Source organism: Eriocheir sinensis, chromosome 14 (genome assembly GCF_024679095.1).
Source record: "Eriocheir sinensis breed Jianghai 21 chromosome 14, ASM2467909v1, whole genome shotgun sequence".
Taxonomy (NCBI): Eukaryota; Metazoa; Arthropoda; class Malacostraca; order Decapoda; family Varunidae; genus Eriocheir; species Eriocheir sinensis.
This window is the reverse complement of record NC_066522.1, coordinates 5,936,423-5,956,555: the sequence shown is the minus strand read 5'-3', so window position 1 is coordinate 5,956,555 and position 20,133 is coordinate 5,936,423. Positions and strand designations below refer to the sequence as shown.

The 20,133-nt window shown below is 43.9% G+C and overlaps 1 protein-coding gene across 8 annotated transcripts in view; it reads left to right on the top strand.

Moving 5' to 3' along the window:
• The window catches only part of LOC126998362 (protein quick-to-court-like), a 103,776-nt gene that overhangs the window by 68,106 nt on the left and 15,537 nt on the right, over positions 1-20,133 (top strand). For all 8 annotated transcript variants that reach the window (XM_050859890.1, XM_050859889.1, XM_050859887.1 and 5 more), the window contains 3 exons: positions 617-883; positions 11,962-12,123; positions 13,243-13,387. In XM_050859890.1, the coding sequence (XP_050715847.1) occupies positions 617-883; positions 11,962-12,123; positions 13,243-13,387 (574 nt within the window). The remainder of the gene's footprint in view (positions 1-616; positions 884-11,961; positions 12,124-13,242; positions 13,388-20,133) is intronic.

Genomic DNA, 20,133 nt, shown 5'->3' with positions numbered 1-20,133 from the left:
CTTTCATTCCTTTTCCTCTTCCTTTCATTCCTTTTCCTCTTCCTTTCATTCCGTTTCCTCTTCCTTTCATTTCTTTTCCTCTTCCTTTCATTTCTTTTCCTCTTCCTTTCATTCCTTTTCCTCTTCCTTTCATTCCTTTTCCTCTTCCTTTCATTCCTTTTCCTCTTCCTTTCTTTCCTCCTCCTCTTCCCCATCATCTTTATTGTCTTCCTCCTCCTTAATATCATCGTTATTATCTTCCTCTTCCTCCTTTATTTACTACTCATACTGCTCCCATTACTACAACCACAACTACAACTCTACAACTACTACTACTACTACTACTATTACAATCATCTCCTTCTGCAACCACTACCACCACCACCATCCCCCACAACATCAACACCAGGCCACAACCGGAACCACAGCAACCGCCCTCTAGCATTCTAAACCCCAACCAATCAAAACTTGCCCACGCCCTCACCACCACCCACGCCCTCACCACCACCATCACCACGACTCCCCCTTTCACATCACCGGCTATTCACCCTCTCTCACCACCACCCTCACAGCTTCACTTCCAAATCCAACACCCACTCAAGCCCTCTCATGACCACCACCACCTCCTCCCACACAGGCGTCGCAGCCAGACACGCCATCAAGGTCGCCAGATTCCAACGAAGTAGACGACGCCGACTCCGTGAAGAGCTTCGGTTCCGTGTCTTCGGCGGTGAGCTGCGACGCGGCGCTCACCCACCGGCACCAAGGGCAGGGCGGCGTTGGAAGCTCCAGGGGCGTGAGGAGCCTGAAGTACGTCCTCCACTGCCGCCACAACCACGAACACGACCCCGAGCAGTACCTGACACCTACGCAGCGGGCGGCGCGACGGATCCGGGAGTTAAAGGTGAGTGAAGGGAAAGGGAAAGCTGCCGGGACGGGAAGGTCGAAGGGGAAATTAGACGTGATAAGAAGTGATAAGAAAGATGTAACTTTTTTATGAATCTGGAATGATGAGAACTGTAACGTAAAATGGAGATAAAAATGGATATTGGGAAGTAAAGGATGATGGAAGAAAAGTTGTTGGTAAGTGAAGCCGCAAATTATAGAAATGGAATAAGGTGTGAAAATTGAAAGGTAGGGAATAGAGGACGATGATGCTTTGTAGAAAATTGACTGCTCTTTCGCCAACCTCTTAGGATTCTTTACAGGAGCAACGAGTAGCGGGCTTTTTTATTGCTTCCTTTTGTTTGTGCCCTTGTGCTGTCTCCTTTGATGTAAAAAAAAAAGTGATGGAAGGTTATAGAGAAATGATGAGCTGTAAAATTAGATGCTGGTGATAATTATTTTGATAGTGATATGCTGTAAAATTAATATATAAAGGAAAAACTACAGATAAATGCGAAATAAACTGAATAAATAAATGATTGATAGTCTGGACTCTGGAGGACTCAGGAATTTAATTTAAAGAGCCGTAAAAATATTATGATGCTTGTGATAACTATTGCGATTTCGAGATACTGTAGAATTAATGGATCAAAGGAAAAATACAAGTAAATGCGAAATAAGTGTATTGTAGCGGGAATACTTGAACTGTGTGAAAAAAAGAAAAATATTATTAAAAGACGCGGCTGCCATCGAGAAAATTAAATAAGGGACGCCGGTAAAGAGGAGAGAAGAATTTAGAAACGAGGGAGAACGAGCAAACTTCGGAGGCAGTAAAGAAGGAATGAAACAGGTGACAAAAATGGCGGAGTCTGGAGAGGGGGAAAAAATAATATAAAGAGGAAGAAAACCCAGAAAATTCAAAATAGATCAAAGTAAAAAAGAAAAGTAAAAACGTAAAAAAAAATAAAACAAAGAAAGTGAAGAAAGAAAAGTAAATAAAGGAAAATGTTTAATGCTTCGAACGAAAACTGATTATTACCAAAGTTTAAATGGAGGAGAGAGAGAGAGAGAGAGAGAGAGAGAGAGAGAGAGAGAGAGAGAGAGAGAGAGAGAGCGCTGTGTAGGTGATTTGGTCTGCACGTGACAGATGTTATGTGAGAGGGAGGAGGAGGAGGAGGAGGAAGAGGAAGAGGAGGTAGAGAAGGAAGAGGGGAGATTTCGTGCCTGTCAGAGAAAGAGGGGGAGAGAGAGAGAGAGATGCGGGGATGACTGGGGGGGGATCTGCTGTCGTGGTGTAAAGAAAATACTGCAACCAGGTGACAGGAAGGATAAGATAGGACCAGTTGGAGTGTGACAGCTTTGAGGAGGAGGAGGAGGAAGAGGAAGACCAGGCCAAGGAGGAGGAGGAGGAGGAGGAAGAGGGGGAGGAAGAAGAGAAGCGTTAAGAGGAGCAGGAGGAAGTTTAAGAAAAGCAGAAGTAGAAAAAGATATGATGGAAAAAAACTAAGAGGAGGAGGAGGAGAAGAAGAAATAAGAAAACGAATAAAAGATAGAGGAAAGAGAAGAGAGAAGTGGCATGAATGTTAAATATACAAGAATTAGAAAAAGAAACAGAGACGGTAGAGATGTAAACGAAGTGGAGGAGGAGGAGGAGGAGGAAGGGTGTTAAAATGCGCGGGAGGAGAAGGGAAAAAAAATAGGAGCGGAGGAGTAAAAAGGAGGAAGAGGAGAGCACCATCTTAAAACAACATGGAGGAGGAGGAGGAGGAGGAGGAGGAAAAGGAAGAGGAGGAGGAGGAAGGGGGTTAAGAGGCGCAGGAAGAAAAGGAAAAAAGAATAGGAGGGAAAGAGTAAAAAGAAGGAAGAGGAGAGTACCATCTTAAAACAACATGGAGGAGGAGAGGAGGAGGAGGGCGAGGAGGAGGAGGAGGAGTGGACGAAGTGAAAGGTAGTTAGCTGGTGACGAGTTTCTTACGACTTCACTAACACACACATAAAGAACCGCAACACGAACGGTACAAAACCAACACACGACCTTCCTACTTGCCTTTCTTTCCCCCTTCTCTTTTCCCCTCCTCTTTCCCTTCTCTTTTCCCCCTTCTTTCCCTTCTCATTGCCCTCCCCGTTTCTCTTTCACCTCCTTTTTTTTCTTTTTTTGTCCCCTTCCTCCCTTCCTTCTCCCCTTTTCTTCATTCCTTACTTTCCTTTCTTCATTCCTTTCAATCCTTTCTTCAATCTCTTGCCCCTTTCTTCCCCTTCTCTTCTTTTTCTCTTTGCCCTTTGTTCCCTTTCTATTTCGCCATCTTTTTCCTCCTGTTACAGTTTCTCTTTTCTTCCTTTCTTTTTCCCCTCTCCTATCCTCTTTTCTTTATCCCCTTCTGCCCTCTTCTCCTCTTCCTTCATATCCTCTTTCTCTTCCATTCGCTCGCCCTCTCTTCTTTCTTCTTTTCTTCGCCAAATTATCCTTTCTCTCTCTCCCTTCTACTTCCTTTTTTCCCGTTTATTTTTCTACTTCATTTTCTCTCTCCCTTTCATCACCTTTTAGCTTTCCTCTTCTTTCTGTTTTCTCTTTCGCCCCTCTTCCCCTTCTCTTCATCCTCCTTTTTCTCTTCTATCCGTTTCTCTTTCCCTTTCATTCATTTTCCCACTTTCCATTCCCCTTCTCTTTGTCTTTCTCCTCCCTTCTATTCCGCCCTTCTTCCTACCCTTCTTCCGCTTCTCTTTCCCTATTTCCCATTCTCTCTTCCCTTCTCATTTCTCTTTCCCCTGCTTCCCTTCCTCCTTCCGCTTTTCTTCCCTTTTCTCTTCCCCTTTCATTATTCCTTTTCTCGTTACCATTCTTTCCCCCCTTTATTCCCTCAACCACTTTCTTCCACTTTATCTGCTTGTCCCTTCCTTCATCCTCCACCTCTGTTTTTTTCCTCTCCGTCTTCCCCTTTCCCGTTATTCTTTCCCTTCTTCCCTTCGTTTTTTTTCTTTTCTGATCCCTCCCCTTGTATTCTTTATCCTCTCCTTTCTTTCCTCTTTCTCCTCCATCTCCTCTTCTCCCTTCTTTTTCCTTTCCCTCCTCCTCCTACTCCTCTCTTTCTCCTCTCCCTCCTCCTCTCTCTTCCTCCTCTCCCTCTCCTCCTCCTCTCCCTCCTTTCATCTGACACAAGCACGAGATGTCACTGAAAAATAAGGAAGTAAAACCGTTGGACTACATAGCGAATTGAGAATGGTTGGAGATCTGACGTTTTGTTTAAGTGAGCATAGAAGTGAATTTAACCGTGTAGCAGCGACGGGCCAAATTTGTGGCTTTACCGTTTACGTATGTAGCAACGACGGGCCACATTTTTGCCATGATATAAACCCCCCAAAATAGATGATGCATAAACTGATCACAAATGCGTTGATATATATTTTGAAATGGTTTGCGTGAGTGATGATTTTTTCTCATTTTTCTCGCTTAGAGGGACCATTAAGAAACATGATCCCCGCTGCTACCGGGTTAATAATAGCCCTGCATCGATTTATTTAAGTTTGCTGACATTTTATAATGTATATGACTTTTACTTGTTTCTCAATGTTAACGCTGAGGATTTTATGGCTATCGTTAAGGAGAGAAAAAAGACGAGGGTAACTTCCCCGGATCATCGCGTCCGTCATAAGAGAAAACGGAAAAAAATGTGGAGGGGAATAATAGTTTTTTGCGAGTCAGCCTTCCGACAGATCCAAGGACGTGTAGGCTAGTCGTGCGCGGCGATACACACACACACACACACACACACACACACACACGCGCGCACACACACTTACCACCACCACAGCACAATGAATGGCGCCACCTCAGCAAATGTATTGTATTACGCCAGAAAAGCTGGTTAATAAAATATGTAAATAAATGTAAGAAAGAAAAAGAATTGAAAAGAGAGGAAGGAAAATTTAATGAGAGGAATATTGATCTTATAAGTAATGCTAGATATGTGGTGGTGATGGAGGTGACGATGATGATGGTGATGATGGTGGTGGTGGTGGTGGTGATAGTGGTGGTGATAGTGACGGAGGTGGTGATGGTGATGGTGGTGGTGGTGATAGTGACGGAGGTGGTGATGGTGATGATGGTGGTGGTGGTGATAGTGACGGAGGTAGCGATGGTGATGATGGTGGTGGTGGTGATAGTGACGGAGGTGGCGATGGTGATGATGGTGGCGGTGGTGGTGTCGACAGGATGGACGGATGAGAGGTGGTGGAAGCGGCGGTGCGGGTGGGTGACTGTCGTGCAGGCCTCGTGTTTATCTGCGTTTCACACCACCACCACCACCATCACCAACACAGGAAATTTCCCTCACACACACGCACACACACTTACATAACAAGTTACCCACGTGTCACTGCTTTGTTTGATCGTTAACTGACCACAGAAACAGCATAGTAGAATTCGTAATAAGGTCTCGTAAAATTTGATCCAGCACTGAAGTCAAATAAATAACAGTAGATTCACTAACACGATACAGAACAGTTAGCCCATTGGATGCGGATTTCCTACAAGAATACAACACCAAGCTACAGGAGTGGAACAAAAAGTGGCTGCTCCAATTTAGTGAAGAAAAATGTGAGGTCATGCATCTTGGGAGGGGAAATCCAGCATACCAATACCACATGGGAAACACTCCACTACCCACCACAGAGGCACAGAAAGACCCGGGAGAATATGTTACTAGGCTACCAGTGAAGGCGAAATCCGTGCCAATCGCAGCGGACGGGTTAAAGCTCCGTAAAATACTTCTGCCACTTGACTCCCCTTACGATCAAGCAGCGTCCCTTGTATATACACGCTGCGCTGTGTTTATATGGTAATAGATGGAGAGTGCAGTTATTGGTCCATTGTATAATATCCTCAAACGTTTCGACACCTTAGTAAATCTAGTTAAAAGAGCTCTAGTAGAAGTTATTGGGATTTTCATGGATGGTTTCAATTCCCTGGCGGTAGATCTCCAAGGTTTCTGTGCCATTAATTTTTTTTTTTTTTTACAGCAGAGGAGACAGTGCAAGGGCTTAAAAAAAAACAATAATGAAAAAAAAAAGCCCGCTACTTACTGCTCCTGATGAATGAAGAAAACACTTATGAGAATCTGTTTTATCTTCTCTAGGGCCTTTAAAAATAGTAGTAACAAGAGCCAGAAGCGTTTGAGAATACGAGTCTTGGTCTGTCTGCCTCTCATATATCAGCGTTGGATGCCGCTATAGTCTGTAATAGTAGTAGTAGTAGTAGTGGTATAGTCTGTTCACTTAAGTCTGACCCAAGCTGACAACATAAACCTAGGCGTGTTCGTAAGCACAGTGCAGATTAGCAAAAAAGTGCTGCGTGGGATAAACACAAACAGAGGTTAAAGAAAACTTGGAAGCCATAGCAGTAGCCAATCAGCACTCAGCTTGCAAGCACGCTTAGGTTTATGTTGTCAGCTTGGGTCGGACTTAAGTGAACAGACTATAGCCAACTGTATCCCGTGCACTTAAACGTCTCCCCACCTCAATTCGCCTGTTTGAAAAGCCTCTCGTAGAAGTTGGTGTGATTATCGTGGACTGTTTGGGGATCCTAGTGATAGTTTTACTCGACTTCTGCACCTTGAACGGAAAATACAATCGCTCAAGAAAACCCTGGTAATCTTCCCTGTGGCCTTTGAAAATGGTCGTAATGGGGAGCCCGATACCTTTAATTTAGAATATGAACCTTTGTGTGTCGGGCAAAGGAATTCTTAACCATTGTAAATCTTAAGGGTAGAGAAACGGAATATAATGGCGTTGATATGTATTACGAATCAAACATCGCGTAGATCCCATTGCCTAAAAAAAAGTTAGCTTGGCTGTTGGAACCTAAACGAAACCAAAGGTAATTGTGGAGATTGACTCCGCGCCTCCAAAATACGATATTACGTCTCCATATTATAGTTAAGGGACGTAATACTTGTCCCTCAACCATAATAAGAAGGTGCAAGTACTTCAAAGAAAAAGGCCTAATCCCTTTCCCCTAACGATCTTGGGGGACCCGTGGGAAATCAGGGTTTTGGGGTGGGGGAGCATATTTAAACTACTCCAACCGAACTTTACATAACCTATCCTCTAACGGAGGGGCTTCGCCCCTCTCGACCCTCCTCCTAACCAGGGGGTCGGGGGGCTGCAGTATGTGAGACCTTGGAAAGGTTATTATTCTCGTGGGGCCAATATTGGAGGCGCGTAGTGAATCTTCATATTTACCAAAACAAGGATTCATATTAACCGTAGTCCGAAATTGCAAAGAAACGGAAGTGAATAGCATTGATGTTGATATATGATTAAATACAGACCACAGACCTCATACACCTTACTGTTCAAAATGTGCAGATCATTAAATTTAAATCAATCGAAATCGAGCATGTACGGTCCATAGACTATAGACCGCAGACCCCAGAGACCTTATAATTATATATGTGTAGGATCATTGGCCTTGTTAAACCTAAATCAAACGAAATCAAGCAAATATACAGACCATAGACTATAGACCACAGACCTTATAACGAAAAAGGTGTAGGATCACTGGTCTTTGTATATCTAAATCAAACGAAATCATGCAAATGCAAACCATAGACTACAAACCACAGACCACATTGACCTTATAGTTAAAAAGGTGTAGGTTTATTGGTCTTATTCAGCCTAAATTAAACAATCAAGTAATCAGCGAGCAATTATTTGAATGAACTCTGAATCATATACTAAATTGTACCTGAAAGGAGGATGTGGTGGTTAAGTCTCGCTGATGAGTTGATTCATCATGCCAACAAAAAGAGCGGGGAAGCTTAATTTATTTCCGTTATTATCAGTGGTAGCAAATATTTGAAGCTTGGCTCGGTATGCTCAGCGCTTCCGCCACTCACCTCAACTATTTCCAAAGACTGAAAAGGAGATTAACCCTCAGACGGCGGCAGTATTTGAAGAGTAGCTCCCTCAGAATGAATCTTCTCTATACAGTCACTGCCGAGCTTAGGACCGTAGCATAAATATAGTTACGCCGCACAAGAGGTGTTTTAACTATCGTCTATATATGGACTCTACCGCAATCTGGGAGTGTTGTTATATTTCTGCCAAACAAAACTGACTGACTGAATTTTGGACCGTCTCTATAGAGTTCCACCGCCGTCTGAGGGTTATTCGGGTTCTCACGAATGATTTATTTTCACGTCATGGTATACAGAAGCTTTGACAAACTATCACCAGGGTCATAAAACTACCCCTCGTGAAAATGCCCAAACTCCTACGAAAGCCATGTTAAATGCGTGTGCTTGGCCGCCGAATTGTTGAAGACTATGACCCTTACTTTCGAAATAGAGAACCGATACAAATACGGTGAGGTAAAAAAAATCTCTCGAGGTCGATCTCTAGTGAATAAGCTTCTGATACAACTTCCTTACCTTTCCCCAACACACCTCCAAGAACCTACTGTTAGCTCTATTATCCTCTGTATGTCTGCTTTCGTTTATAAAGCAGACGACGAATAGCGAATTGACTTACTAATGGCTTTGCTCGGTGCCGAAATTACACAGTCAACTAACGAACTAACGCGGGGAGCATTACTTCACTCACCCACTAACTCTCCACTGACACCCCAGACGGTCAACCCGGGCAAGCCTCCACGCAGCTGCCTTTCCCATTCTAGCATTCATATTTTTTTTTCCTTTCTCCGTTTTGCCTTTCTCTGTTCTCTCCTTTCATAATTTTCTTCACCCCTTTAGTATATACATATCTTGATCATCATTTTCTCTCTCCCCTTTGGCTTCCTCTTCCCTCTTCTCCCCCTTTCTTATTTATTCAAGGATCAGTCGACTTGAAACCATGTCATGAGTCACGTGGGCGTCCCCTTAAGGTGCCCCCCATTAACAATCAACACTAAAATTGAAAAACGTTTAGGATGTATCCACGCTCTTCTGCACGGTGTTATCTCGTGTTAGTGGTACGAAAGTGTTATTGCGGCGTTAAAGCAAAGTAAAGAAATGGCGGAAAGAATAAAGCAAGCGCTGGAAAACTTTAAACCGGGAAAACCTGGAAGAGCGGAAAAATCTCTCTTGCCTCCAGCCTTAGTAAATCCTCTTGTGAACTGTGGATACGGATTTACACGTTCAGTGGTGTGTGTGTGTGTGTGTGTGTGTGTGTGTGTGTGTGCGTGTGCGTGTGCGTGTTTGTGTGTATGTGTGTATGTGTGTGTGTGTGTGTGTGTGTGCGTGTGTGTGTATGTAACCTATCGCGTTTGCATGGACGTGTGAAGTGCAGTGCCTGTGTGTGTGTGTGTGTGTGTGTGTGTGTGTGTGTGTGTGTTTATAGTGTAGCGTTTGTGTGTACATTTCAGAGGAGTGTTGTTTTTTTCTGTATTTCTCAAAAGCGTAGTATTTCTCGGTGATTGAATGGAAAAGGTACAGAATGATTTACACTCCTGCGTTTCCTGTTTATTATGCCTACTCTTTGTTTATTTTCACGTTCACAAAGTATGTAGTAGGTTTCAGGTCTCGAGTTGTGAAAATAATGTAGCTAGATTTTGATCATTGTGTATTATTGCAAGAAATTCTAGCATTATTATCATTATTACTATCGCTATTACTACTTCTAAACTACTACTACTACTACTACTACTACTACTACTACTACTACTACTACTACTACTACTACTACTACGACAACGACTACTACCACCCATGCTCCTACTTCTGCAATACCACTTCTACACCCACCACCACTGCCACGTCTACTACCACCACCATCATCACATTCACACTTCTCAAAGGCAGGACCAAAGAAAATAATAATAATAATAGTGATGGATAAAGCAGGCCGCGCGAGCCGAGCACCCTCCTATTAGGGCCCCTCCTTGCTGGGCCGCGCTGGGGAAACTTTTGATTGCTGTAGAATTTTGGCGCAAGCTGCAGAGCCCATCGTACCCTCCTTCCCCCCCCCCTCCCCCCGTTCTCCCCACCCCGCCCCTTCTCTGTCAACACACGCACACTCACGCACACACGCACAAAGCTCTCCCTCTCCCTTTTGCTTGGTCTGTATTGATGTAATTATGATTTTTCTTTATTTCCGCTCCTTTTTACGAATGTGTTTAATGGTATGAGAGAGAGAGAGAGAGAGAGAGAGAGAGAGAGAGAGAGAGAGAGAGAGAGAGAGAGAGAGAGAGAGAGAGAGAGAGAGAGAGAGAGAGAACAATAGTCGTCAAGGGGAGGTTACAACGAATACTGCATTTTTAGCGAGAGAGAGAGTGTGAGAGAGAGAGAGAAGAATGACGTTACTTATTTGCAGACGGGAAAAGAGGAGAGAAGCGGAATGAGATGGGGAAAGAAAAAGAGAGATGGAGAGAGGTAGATAATGAACACCCACGGAAGGGAAGTGAGAAAAGCAACAAGGAGAAAGAATAATAGAAGGAGAAGTAGAAGAAAATTGGATGAGGAGGAGGAGAAGGAAGAAAAGGAGGAAGGAGGAAGGATAGTGAAAAATGCGAAGAGGTAAGGACTAGAAGGAGGAGGTTGGAGAAGAGGTAGAGGGGGAAGGGGAAGGAGAAATAAGAGAAGGTTGAATCAGGAGGAGGAGGAGGAGAAGGGAAAAAATAACAGAGAAGGAGGAAAAGGAGAAGGAGAAGCAGGAGAAGATTGGATGACGCGGAGAAGGAAAAACAGGAGGAAGGAGAAAGCTTAGAGAAAATAAAAGTTACAAAGAGGAGGTGGAGGGGTAGAAGGAGAAGGGGAGGGAGAAGTAAGAGATGGTTGGAGGAGGAAGCAAGAGGAGGAGGAGGAGGAGGAAGGAGGAAGGTTGTTAGTGCGTGAACTGTGAGGCAAAGAATTTCAGGCGAAGTTATGTGAGTGTGCAAGGGAAAGTTGTGCGAGAGAGAGAGAGAGAGAGAGAGAGAGAGAGAGAGAGAGAGAGAGAGAGAGAGAGAGAGAGAGAGAGAGAGAGAGAGAGAGAGAGAGAGAGAGAGAGAGAGAGAGAGGAACAGGCAAAAGATAAAAAAATAAGAATACAGTCAAAGAACGTTTATTTATTTATTTTTTTTGTTGTTGTTCAGTGTTGCAATCAGACCTTTGAATTTACTGTTGTCAGAGAGAGAGAGAGAGAGAGAGAGAGAGAGAGAGAGAGAGAGAGAGAGAGAGAGAGAGAGAGAGAGAGAGAGAGAGAGAGAGAGAGAGTATAGCACAGTCTTCTACGTACAAGGCTCTCTCTAGTTCAAGGTCGCCTCTATGGGATTTCTTTTAAGCCAATTTCGTACATGGGGGTAGGAGAGAGAGAGAGAGAGAGAGAGAGAGAGAGAGAGAGAGAGAGAGAGAGAGAGAGAGAGAGAGAGCGCAAGGACACAGACAGACAGACATACACAAAGACAAGCAGACAGACACAAAAAGAAAGACGAAGACGAAGACAGACAGACTGATTGACGGACGGACGGACGGACACACACACACACACACACACACACACACACACGTCCATACACACAGGTCCTGAAATATTCACTAGTTGGTCCCTAATTTTAGAAGTGACCTTTGGGAGCCGAATTTTTGCAGTTTCGTATCAACCCGGGCACAAAAACATCACAAAAAATCTAGTGAAATACATAATCAATCTGTGTGTTACTTCTTGCAATTCAGAAGATAATTTTTACAACGCATTTATAAAGAAAAACTGTATTGCCACGACGTTTGTTCTTTCTTTATCCATCTATCTATATCTGTCTATCTTCTGTTCACCTCTCCGCCATCCTGCTCATTTGTAATTCCATCTCTACTCTCCTACTATTGATTTTACTCTTCACTCTACATTAACCTCTCCCAATACTTCCCTTAATGCCACTACAAACCCAAACTATACCCATTCCAACCTAACTTCCATGTACTTATTGACACCCATTACAACCTATTACTCCCTTCCCACACGCAGACACCTCCCAACTACCTACAACTATACCCTCGCCAATGTGACTTCGATGAGCACAGAGACCACGGGCAGCAACAGCATATCCCCCCAAACTTTACCTTTAACCTCCTTATCGCCACGCAGCCCCACCTCCTCATCGCCTAACTTCTCATACCCTTCACCCAACAGGCGCAGTTGTCCGAGGCGCGGCGAGAGGTGCAGCAGAGGGACACTGAAATAGCTCGTCTGACCCGCGAACTCGTTGAACTAAGGCTGTTGAAGGCTCGAGGTCCGCAGTGGGAGGAGGACGAGGACGAGGAGGATGGCGCGAGGGGCGGAAGTGGAGGGAAGGTAAGTTGAAGTTGTTAAGAGAGGAAAGACGAGGAGGAGGAGGAGGAGTTGGGCGAAGGACTAATGGAGTGTGTGTGTGTGTGTGTTAGAGAGAGAGAGAGAGAGAGAGAGAGAGAGAGAGAGAGAGAGAGAGAGAGAGAGAGAGAGAGAGAGAGAGAGAGAGAGAGAGAGAGAGAGAGAGAGAGAGAGAATGTGAAGCTTTGTGAAAATATATATAAATGCCTTGTAGCAACTGTAGTAAATTTACGTAATATTCGAAAAAACGGAGAGAAATTATAAAGGAAGAGGAGAAGAAAGAGGAAATGGAGAGAGAGAGAGAGAGAGAGAGAGAGAGAGAGAGAGAGAGAGAGAGAGAGAGACTGTGAATATAATTAGATGACTTGTAACCTTAGCAACCAACGTAATATTCGAAAAAAAGGTAGAAGAAAGGAAGAGAATTAGGAAGAGGAGAGGAGGAAGGGGATGACAGGAAAATGGGAATAGAGGAAGAAGAAGTAGGAAGAGGAGAAGGAGATGGAGGAGGAGGAGGAGGAAATAGGAATGGAGGAAACAGCGCATGGAGGAGGAAGAGAAAACATCAGAGACAAATAAAGAATACATGAATAATAAAAACGAAGCGCAAAATCTACTAAAATAAGAAAAATATAGAGATGAAGCAAGTAAGAAAGATGTTTGCCAGAGAGAGAGAGAGAGAGAGAGAGAGACGTTGGGTGGAGATAGTATTTATATAGCCTTAGGATGCCTCATTTTTCTGTCACTTCCCACTCTCTCTCTCTCTCTCTCTCTCTCTCTCTCTCTCTCTCTCTCCACCCCTCTTTTCGCCCTTTTTCCTCTCATAAACTCCCCTTTCCTCTCTCCCTCCCCTCAAACACATCCACCCCTCCATCATTCCCCCTTTTCCTTATTCATTCCCCTTTCCCCCCCCCTTCCTTTTTTCCTCTCTCACTCCCCTTTCCTTCCTTCCTCCCCTCATACATATATCCATCCCTCCACCCCTTCCCACCCACCCCCACACCTCTTCACCTATCCACTCCCCTTTCCCCCCTTCCACCCCTCCACCCCTCCACCTCGTCCCTCCACCACACCGCTTCACGTACCCACTTTCCTTCCTCCCCGCAGAGTGCCGGTAAAGGTGAGGGCGTGTCTGTCGCACCTGCCGCCGCCTCCACCCACACGCTGGCCACGCCCAAGACCACCACCTCGGGCACACCGTCGGAGGGGAGCGAGCCGGAGCTGAGGAGACTCATGGAGAATATGAACGCTGGTGAGTATCAAGACGCCACTCCAAACGTTCTGAGCCTCACTTTTGGGGGATTCTCGCTATACGCTTTTTGCAGGAGTAGCGCCAGCGAGTGTTTTTTTTTCCCTCCTTTTTTGTACCCTTTCGCTGCTTTCTTTTCTGTAAATAAGTTATAGGTAGTGTGAGGTGTATTGACTTGAGCAGGGTTTCGAAGTAAGGGTACAATCTTCTAGTTCGAACCGCAACACAGGGCTGAGTTCGTGAGAGGCTACTTACTGGGTCGCCACTAAATTCTGACTGCGAGAGGCTCCTAATTCAGAGACCTGTATTTTCAAACGCTTTCGGTTCTCAAAGCAAATATTCAGTAAGACCACAAAGGAGATTAGTCGGGTTCTCAAGAGTGTTTTTTTCACATTGACGGGGCAGAGGCTTTGTCAAATTATCACTAAACTCAAAGCAAAATTCAGTAAGACCACAAAGGAGATTAGTCGGATTCCCATAAGTGTTTTTCACATTGACGGGGCAGAAGCCTTGTCTAACTATCACTAAACTCGAAAAACTATCCATGGACATGCCAACAAACTACGAAAGCCTTACCAAATGCGAGTGTAAGCCCAGAAATGTTTAAGAATATGGGTCCAAACTTATTACCCTTATTATCCCGTATTACCTCCATGGGTCCAAAGGCAGATGAGTAAAGATCCCGAATAAGTTTACTGTCACACCCTGGAGCCTATAGGACCCGCAGTGACCTCAGCATCGCTCTGACAAAAAGTCCACCGTGGTGTTATGTCGAACTGAGGCTGTCAAGATGGAATTAAAGTAGTTTATTTTTGGTTTATTTCTTAAGAAGAGTTTCAGTTAGTTGTCAGTTCTGTTATGTTTATTATTGTTTGCTTTTTTTCATCCATCCATCTCTCATCCCTTCCTCCTCTTCCTTCTTTTATCAGTCTTATGTTCCCATGTATTCACTATTTCCAATCAGTCGTTTTTTTTTTTTTTTTTTTTTTTTTTTACAGCAAAGGAGACAGTTCAAGGGCACACAAAAAGCAAACATTAATAAAAAAAAAAGCCCGCTACTCACTGCTCCTAAAAAGAATCCAAAGAGGTGGCCGAAAGATAGGTCAGTTTCGGGAGGAGAGGTGTCCTGATACCCTCCTCTTGAAAGAGTTTAAGTCGTAGGCAGGAGGAAATGCAGATGAAGGAAGATTGTTCCAGAGTTTACCAGCGTGAGGGATGAAAGAGTGAAGATGCTGGTTAACTCTTGCATAAGGGGTTTGACAGTAGGGATGAGCATGAGTAGAAAGTCGAGTGCAGCGGGGCCGCGGGAGGGGGCATGCAGTTAGCAAGTTCAGAAGAGCAGTCAGCGTGGAAATATCGATAGAAGATAGAAAGAGAGGCAACATTGCGGCGGAATTTAAGAGGTAGAAGACTATCAGTATGAGGAGGAGAGCTGATGAGACGAAGAGCCTTAGCCTCCACTCTGTCCAGAAGAGCTGTGTAGTGGAGCCCCCACACATGAGATGCATACTCCATACGAGGGCGGACAAGGCCCCTGTATATGGACAGCAACTGTGCAGGGAGAAGAACTGGCGGCGACGGTACAAAACGCCCAGCCTCGAGGAAGCTGATTTAGTAAGAGATGAGATATGAAGTTTCCAGTTGAGATTTTGAGTTAAGGATAGACTGAGAATGTTTAGTGTTGAGGAAGGTGATAGCTGGGTGTTGTCAAAGAATAGGGATAGTTGTTTGGAAGATTGTGTCGAGTGGATAGGTGGAGAAACTGTGTTTTGAGGCGTTGAAGGACACCAGGTTCTTCTTGCCCCAATCGGAAATAATAGTAAGGTCTGAGGCTAAGCGTTCTGCAGCCTCCAGCCTTGAGTCGTTAAGTTCCTGAAGCGGGGGTCTTCTATTAAAAGAAGTTGAATAATGCAGAGTGGAATCATCGGCGTAGGAATGGATAGGACAGTTCGTTTTGGAAAGAAGATCTTCAATGAACAACAGAAAAAGAGTGGGAGATAGGACAGAACCCTGTGGGACACCACTGTTAATAGATTTAGGAGAAGAACAGTGACCGTCTACCACGGCAGAAATAGAACGGTCAGAAAGGAAACTGGAGATAAAGGTACAGAGAGAAGGATAGAAACCGTAGGAGGGTAGTTTTGAAAGCAAAGATTTGTGCCAGACCCTATCAAAAGCTTTTGATATGTCCAGCGCAATAGCAAAAGTTTCACCGAAACGGCTAAGAGAGGATGACCAAGAGTCAGTTAAGAAGGTTAGGAGATCACCCGTAGAACGCACCATGCGGAACCCATAGTGGCGATCAGATAGAAGTTCAGAAGTGGACAGCTGCTTTTGAATCTTCCGGTTAAGGATTGATTCAAAAGCTTTAGATAGACAAGAAAGTAAAGCAATAGGACGGTAGTTTGAGGGATTGGAGCGGTCACCCTTCTTAGGTACAGGCTGTATGAAGGCATACTTCCAGCAAGAAGGAAAGGTAGATGTTGACAGGCAGAGGCGAAAGAGTTTGACCAGGCAGGGTGACAGCACGGAGGCACAGTTTTTAAGGACAATAGGAGGCACTCCATCAGGTCCATAAGCCTTCTGAGGATTGAGGCCAGAGAGGGCATAGAAAACATCATTTTGAAGAATCTTTATAACAGGCATAAAGGAGTCAGAGGGGGGATGAGTAGGAGGAATATGCCCAGAATCGTCCAGAGTGGAGTTTTTAGAAAAAGTTTGAGAGAAGAGTTCAGCCTTAGAGATAGATGAGACGGCAGTGTTGCCGTCAGGACTGAGGAGTGGAGGGAAAGATGAAGAAGTGAAGTTGGAGGAGATGTTTTTGGCTAGATGCCAGAAGTCACGGGAAGAGTTAGAGAAAGCAAGCCAATACTTTATTCTATATGTATTCAATTTTCCTGTTTCATTCACCGATTCCTCTTATCTCTCCTCTCTATTTCAATTAGTCGTATGCTCTCTTGTATCCACTAGTTTTTTTTTCATGTATTTATCCTTTTAATCTTTTCTCCCTTCCTCACCCCTCTCCCTTTTCAATCAGTCGTCTGTACTTCTTATTTACTATTCCTTTTTAATTCATCCATCCCCTTTATCTTTCCTCTTTCTCACTCATATTTATTTTCAACTACTCGACTGTTCCCTTGCATCCACTATTCCTCTTTCATCCATCCCTTTCCTCTTTCCTCTCCTCCTCACTCCTCTTACTCCTCCCCAATCTTCCTTTCCTCCTCCATCACAGAATTTTTCCCAGGCGCGCAGCATCCTTCTCTTCATCCCTGTCATTTATCCCTCTCCGCTACTTGTCTGCTCCTCCCGGCATTAGCATTCGGGTACATTCTCTTTACTACATGAATCCTTCCCCTTCTATCATTGCCATGCCATCTGCAGCATCTCGTCTCACTTTGACTCATATATTACAAGTTTTATTTTCACGGATAATACACACATACATACATACATACATACATATACTACATACGATAGTTGAAAGTGTGAACGTGGATGGATAGATAGATAGATAGATTGGCGGGGTCGTTCCTATTCTCATTTTCCACCATTTACAGATTTCCTCATTATTCTTCCTTCCCTCTCTCATTATCGCACCTTGTCCCTTCCTCCTGTTTATCATTCTCCTCTTTATTCGTGTCCCCTCTGGCACTCTCATTATTTATTTTTTCACCACTATCAACCCCCCACTCCTCCTCCTCCTCCTCCTCCAGCCATCCCTCCCTCCCCCTGTCTCCCCTTCCCTCCTCTTCTCTCAACTTTCTTCTTCACCATCCCTTTATTTATTTCCTTCTCCGTCATCTCTGTCTGTTCTGTCATTCATCTTCACTTCGATATACATCACTTTTCTTTGTTTCTTATCGCTCCCTTCCTCCCTCTCCTTCTTCCCTTCCTCACCATCATTCTTTCATATCATACTAACCCTTTCTCTCTCTCTCTCTCTCTCTCTCTCTCTCTCTCTCTCTCTCTCTCTCTCTCTCTCTCTCTCTCTCTCTCTCTCTCTCTCTCTCTCTCTCTCTCTCTCTCTCTCTCTCTCTCTCTCTCTCTCTCTCCTTCTGTTTTTCCTTCTCCTCCTTTCCCCATTCTTCTATTCCTCGTTGTCTGTTGTTGTTGTTGTTGTTGTTGTTGTTGTTGTTGTTGTCGTTGTCGTTGTTGTTGTTGTTGTTGTTTTGGACCCTCCTTTTCTTGTATTTGTATCTTTTATTTATTTGCATCAACTTGTATTAAAACCTCTTTTATCACTCATTAATCACTCCATAAATGATTTCACTGTCTCGTATCCCTGGTAGCGTGCTCCGGCTTAAGTTGTTATTGGAGACTGGTGTTCGGGGATAAACAAGGGAAAAAGAAAATATACATATATTTAAAATTAAATTAAAGTAATTGCCTTACGCAATATTCTATGCTCAGACGATCATAACACTATGGCATATTCAGCAATGAATACAACATATGACAAACGGCATGTCGTAAACATAATACTACAATATGTGCTCAATTGTTGCCAATAATAATAACACTCGTCATTCCACAAGCAGTGGTTTGTATCTCTCTGCTTACATCACAATAAATATGTAATCTCCTCACAAATCCTAATAACACATTCCTATAGTATAATCTACTACAATTCACGGAAGCACCAAATTATACCACACCCAGTGGTTTTACCTTTGCTTTACATCGCAATAAAATAATCACAATCCTGTCCCACACACGATCCTATTACACATCTCCTACTATATAATCTGCAGGACAATACAGTCGGTTTCCCATAGATTCTCGTATTTCTACTCACGATTAAGATCACAACAGCCATTCTCAGCTGAATGAGTGAACAGCTCTGCTTGAAGCGAGATCAAGGCTCGGTCTGCCCATACCACTGATTTCTAGGTCACATTTTTCTTTGCTTGAGGTGGAACTACATCCTTGACACGCCTTAATTTTTTACATAACCAGTAGCCAATACTTCCTGTCAACAACCATTGGCTCGCTCATCATGTTGTATTGTTTACTTCTCCTGCTATTCGTGATTCACTCTTAAGACACTCCCACAGTGACTTCTCTGTTCAGTTATTCGCTTATAGCATGTAGTCACACCGCACGTGACATGTTTAAAGTCTTTTGAATGGTCATCCACACTTTCTGACCCCGCCTACTGGGTATTTGTTTTCTGTATCTGGGTCTGGGTATCTGTTTTCCGTTACCCTCGTTGTTACCCTCCTTGTTAGTCTTTGTCCTATCAGATGTTTACACTGTTATATATGTTACCCTCCTTGTCAGTGTTTGTCCTGTCAGATGTTTGCCTGTGCTGTTATGGTCATTCCTCTTGTTTGTTCGTTTTCTGGGTCCCGACAGTTGTTGTTTTCTCCATCTCTCCATTACTCTGGTTTCTTTCTCCTGCTGAACCACCTCTACATCTCTATACTTCCTTCGTTCTTTTTTCTGTCTTCCCCATGAACTTCTTCCTCTACATATAATATAGATTACCAAAGATTTATAAAACTAGAAAAAAAATATAGATACGAGATTCAGGTAGGTAGGTAGCTGGGTAAGTGGGTGGATAGATTCAGGTAGGTGGGTAGGTGGGTGGATAGATTGATGCACGTGGAGAGGATGCAAGTAAACAGAGAGACACAAATAGATACGTTAGTCAGGCAGGTAAGGAAAGCAATTAAGCAAAGGAAAAATTCAGTTATATTCGTTTGATCAGTTTATTTTTCATTTTGAGGAGCCACTCATAAAGACGACATTCAAACACACACACACACACACACTCACCCCCCCCCCCCCACACACACACACACACACACACACACACACACACACACACACACACACCTTAATACTCATGTCAACTTTCTCGCATTAATGTTGATAAAACTGTCCAGGCGAGTTTTAAGTGAAAAAACGAAAAAGAAAAGTAAAAGGCATAAAGTAAAACTTGTTCGAAAAACAATTTAAAGCAGGCTGAAGATTTTGTTTGTCTATTTTGTCTGTTTTGTTTTATTTTGTTGTATTTATTCATTATTCGTTTGGCTTTAAAATCTTTCACCATATTTTTTCTTCATTCATCAACCCAGTCCTCCTCTTCTCTCCTCCTTTTTTCCTCATCCTATTCGTCCACCTGCTGCCATTTCATCTGCTTCCTCAAGGCCGTACCCAGAGATGTAAAAGGGGGGAGTTTTTTTTTCGACTAAATGTGAACCTTTGTAGCCACTTGAAGAGGAGTGAGTGGCGAGCGAGTCTAATCGGCTGGGGAGGAGGGGTTTTGAAAAATTACATTTCTGGGTGCATTTTCCTGCTGTCCAAACGAAAAACTGGGGATTTTCGTCCCAGTTTCTTGTTTTAACTTTCTCAGAAAGTGGACCTTTTGGCAGATTGGGGGGTCGTCCGATCCCCCCCCCCCCGACCCCCATGGGCACGGACCTGTTCCCCTCATCCACCTGCCGATTCTTCTAAAACACTCGCTTCTGTTGATCCTCCTCTCCCTCGTACTCCTCTCCCTACGCCCCAATCATCTGCTCACCTCCTAACGTTGCAGCTGCCACTCTTCCGCCTTTTCCTGCACCATGAATGTGAAAATCACTCATGAGAATAAATAATCTCCCTCGTGGCTTTTAGAAAGTTTGAGTGTGTCTGAGAATAATGGGCCTTACTGAGACCCCAAGGCGCCCACGCACACAGTCACACATTTGACAGTGCTTTCGTAGGGGTTTTGAGCGTTTCCCTGATGGCAGTTTGACTAT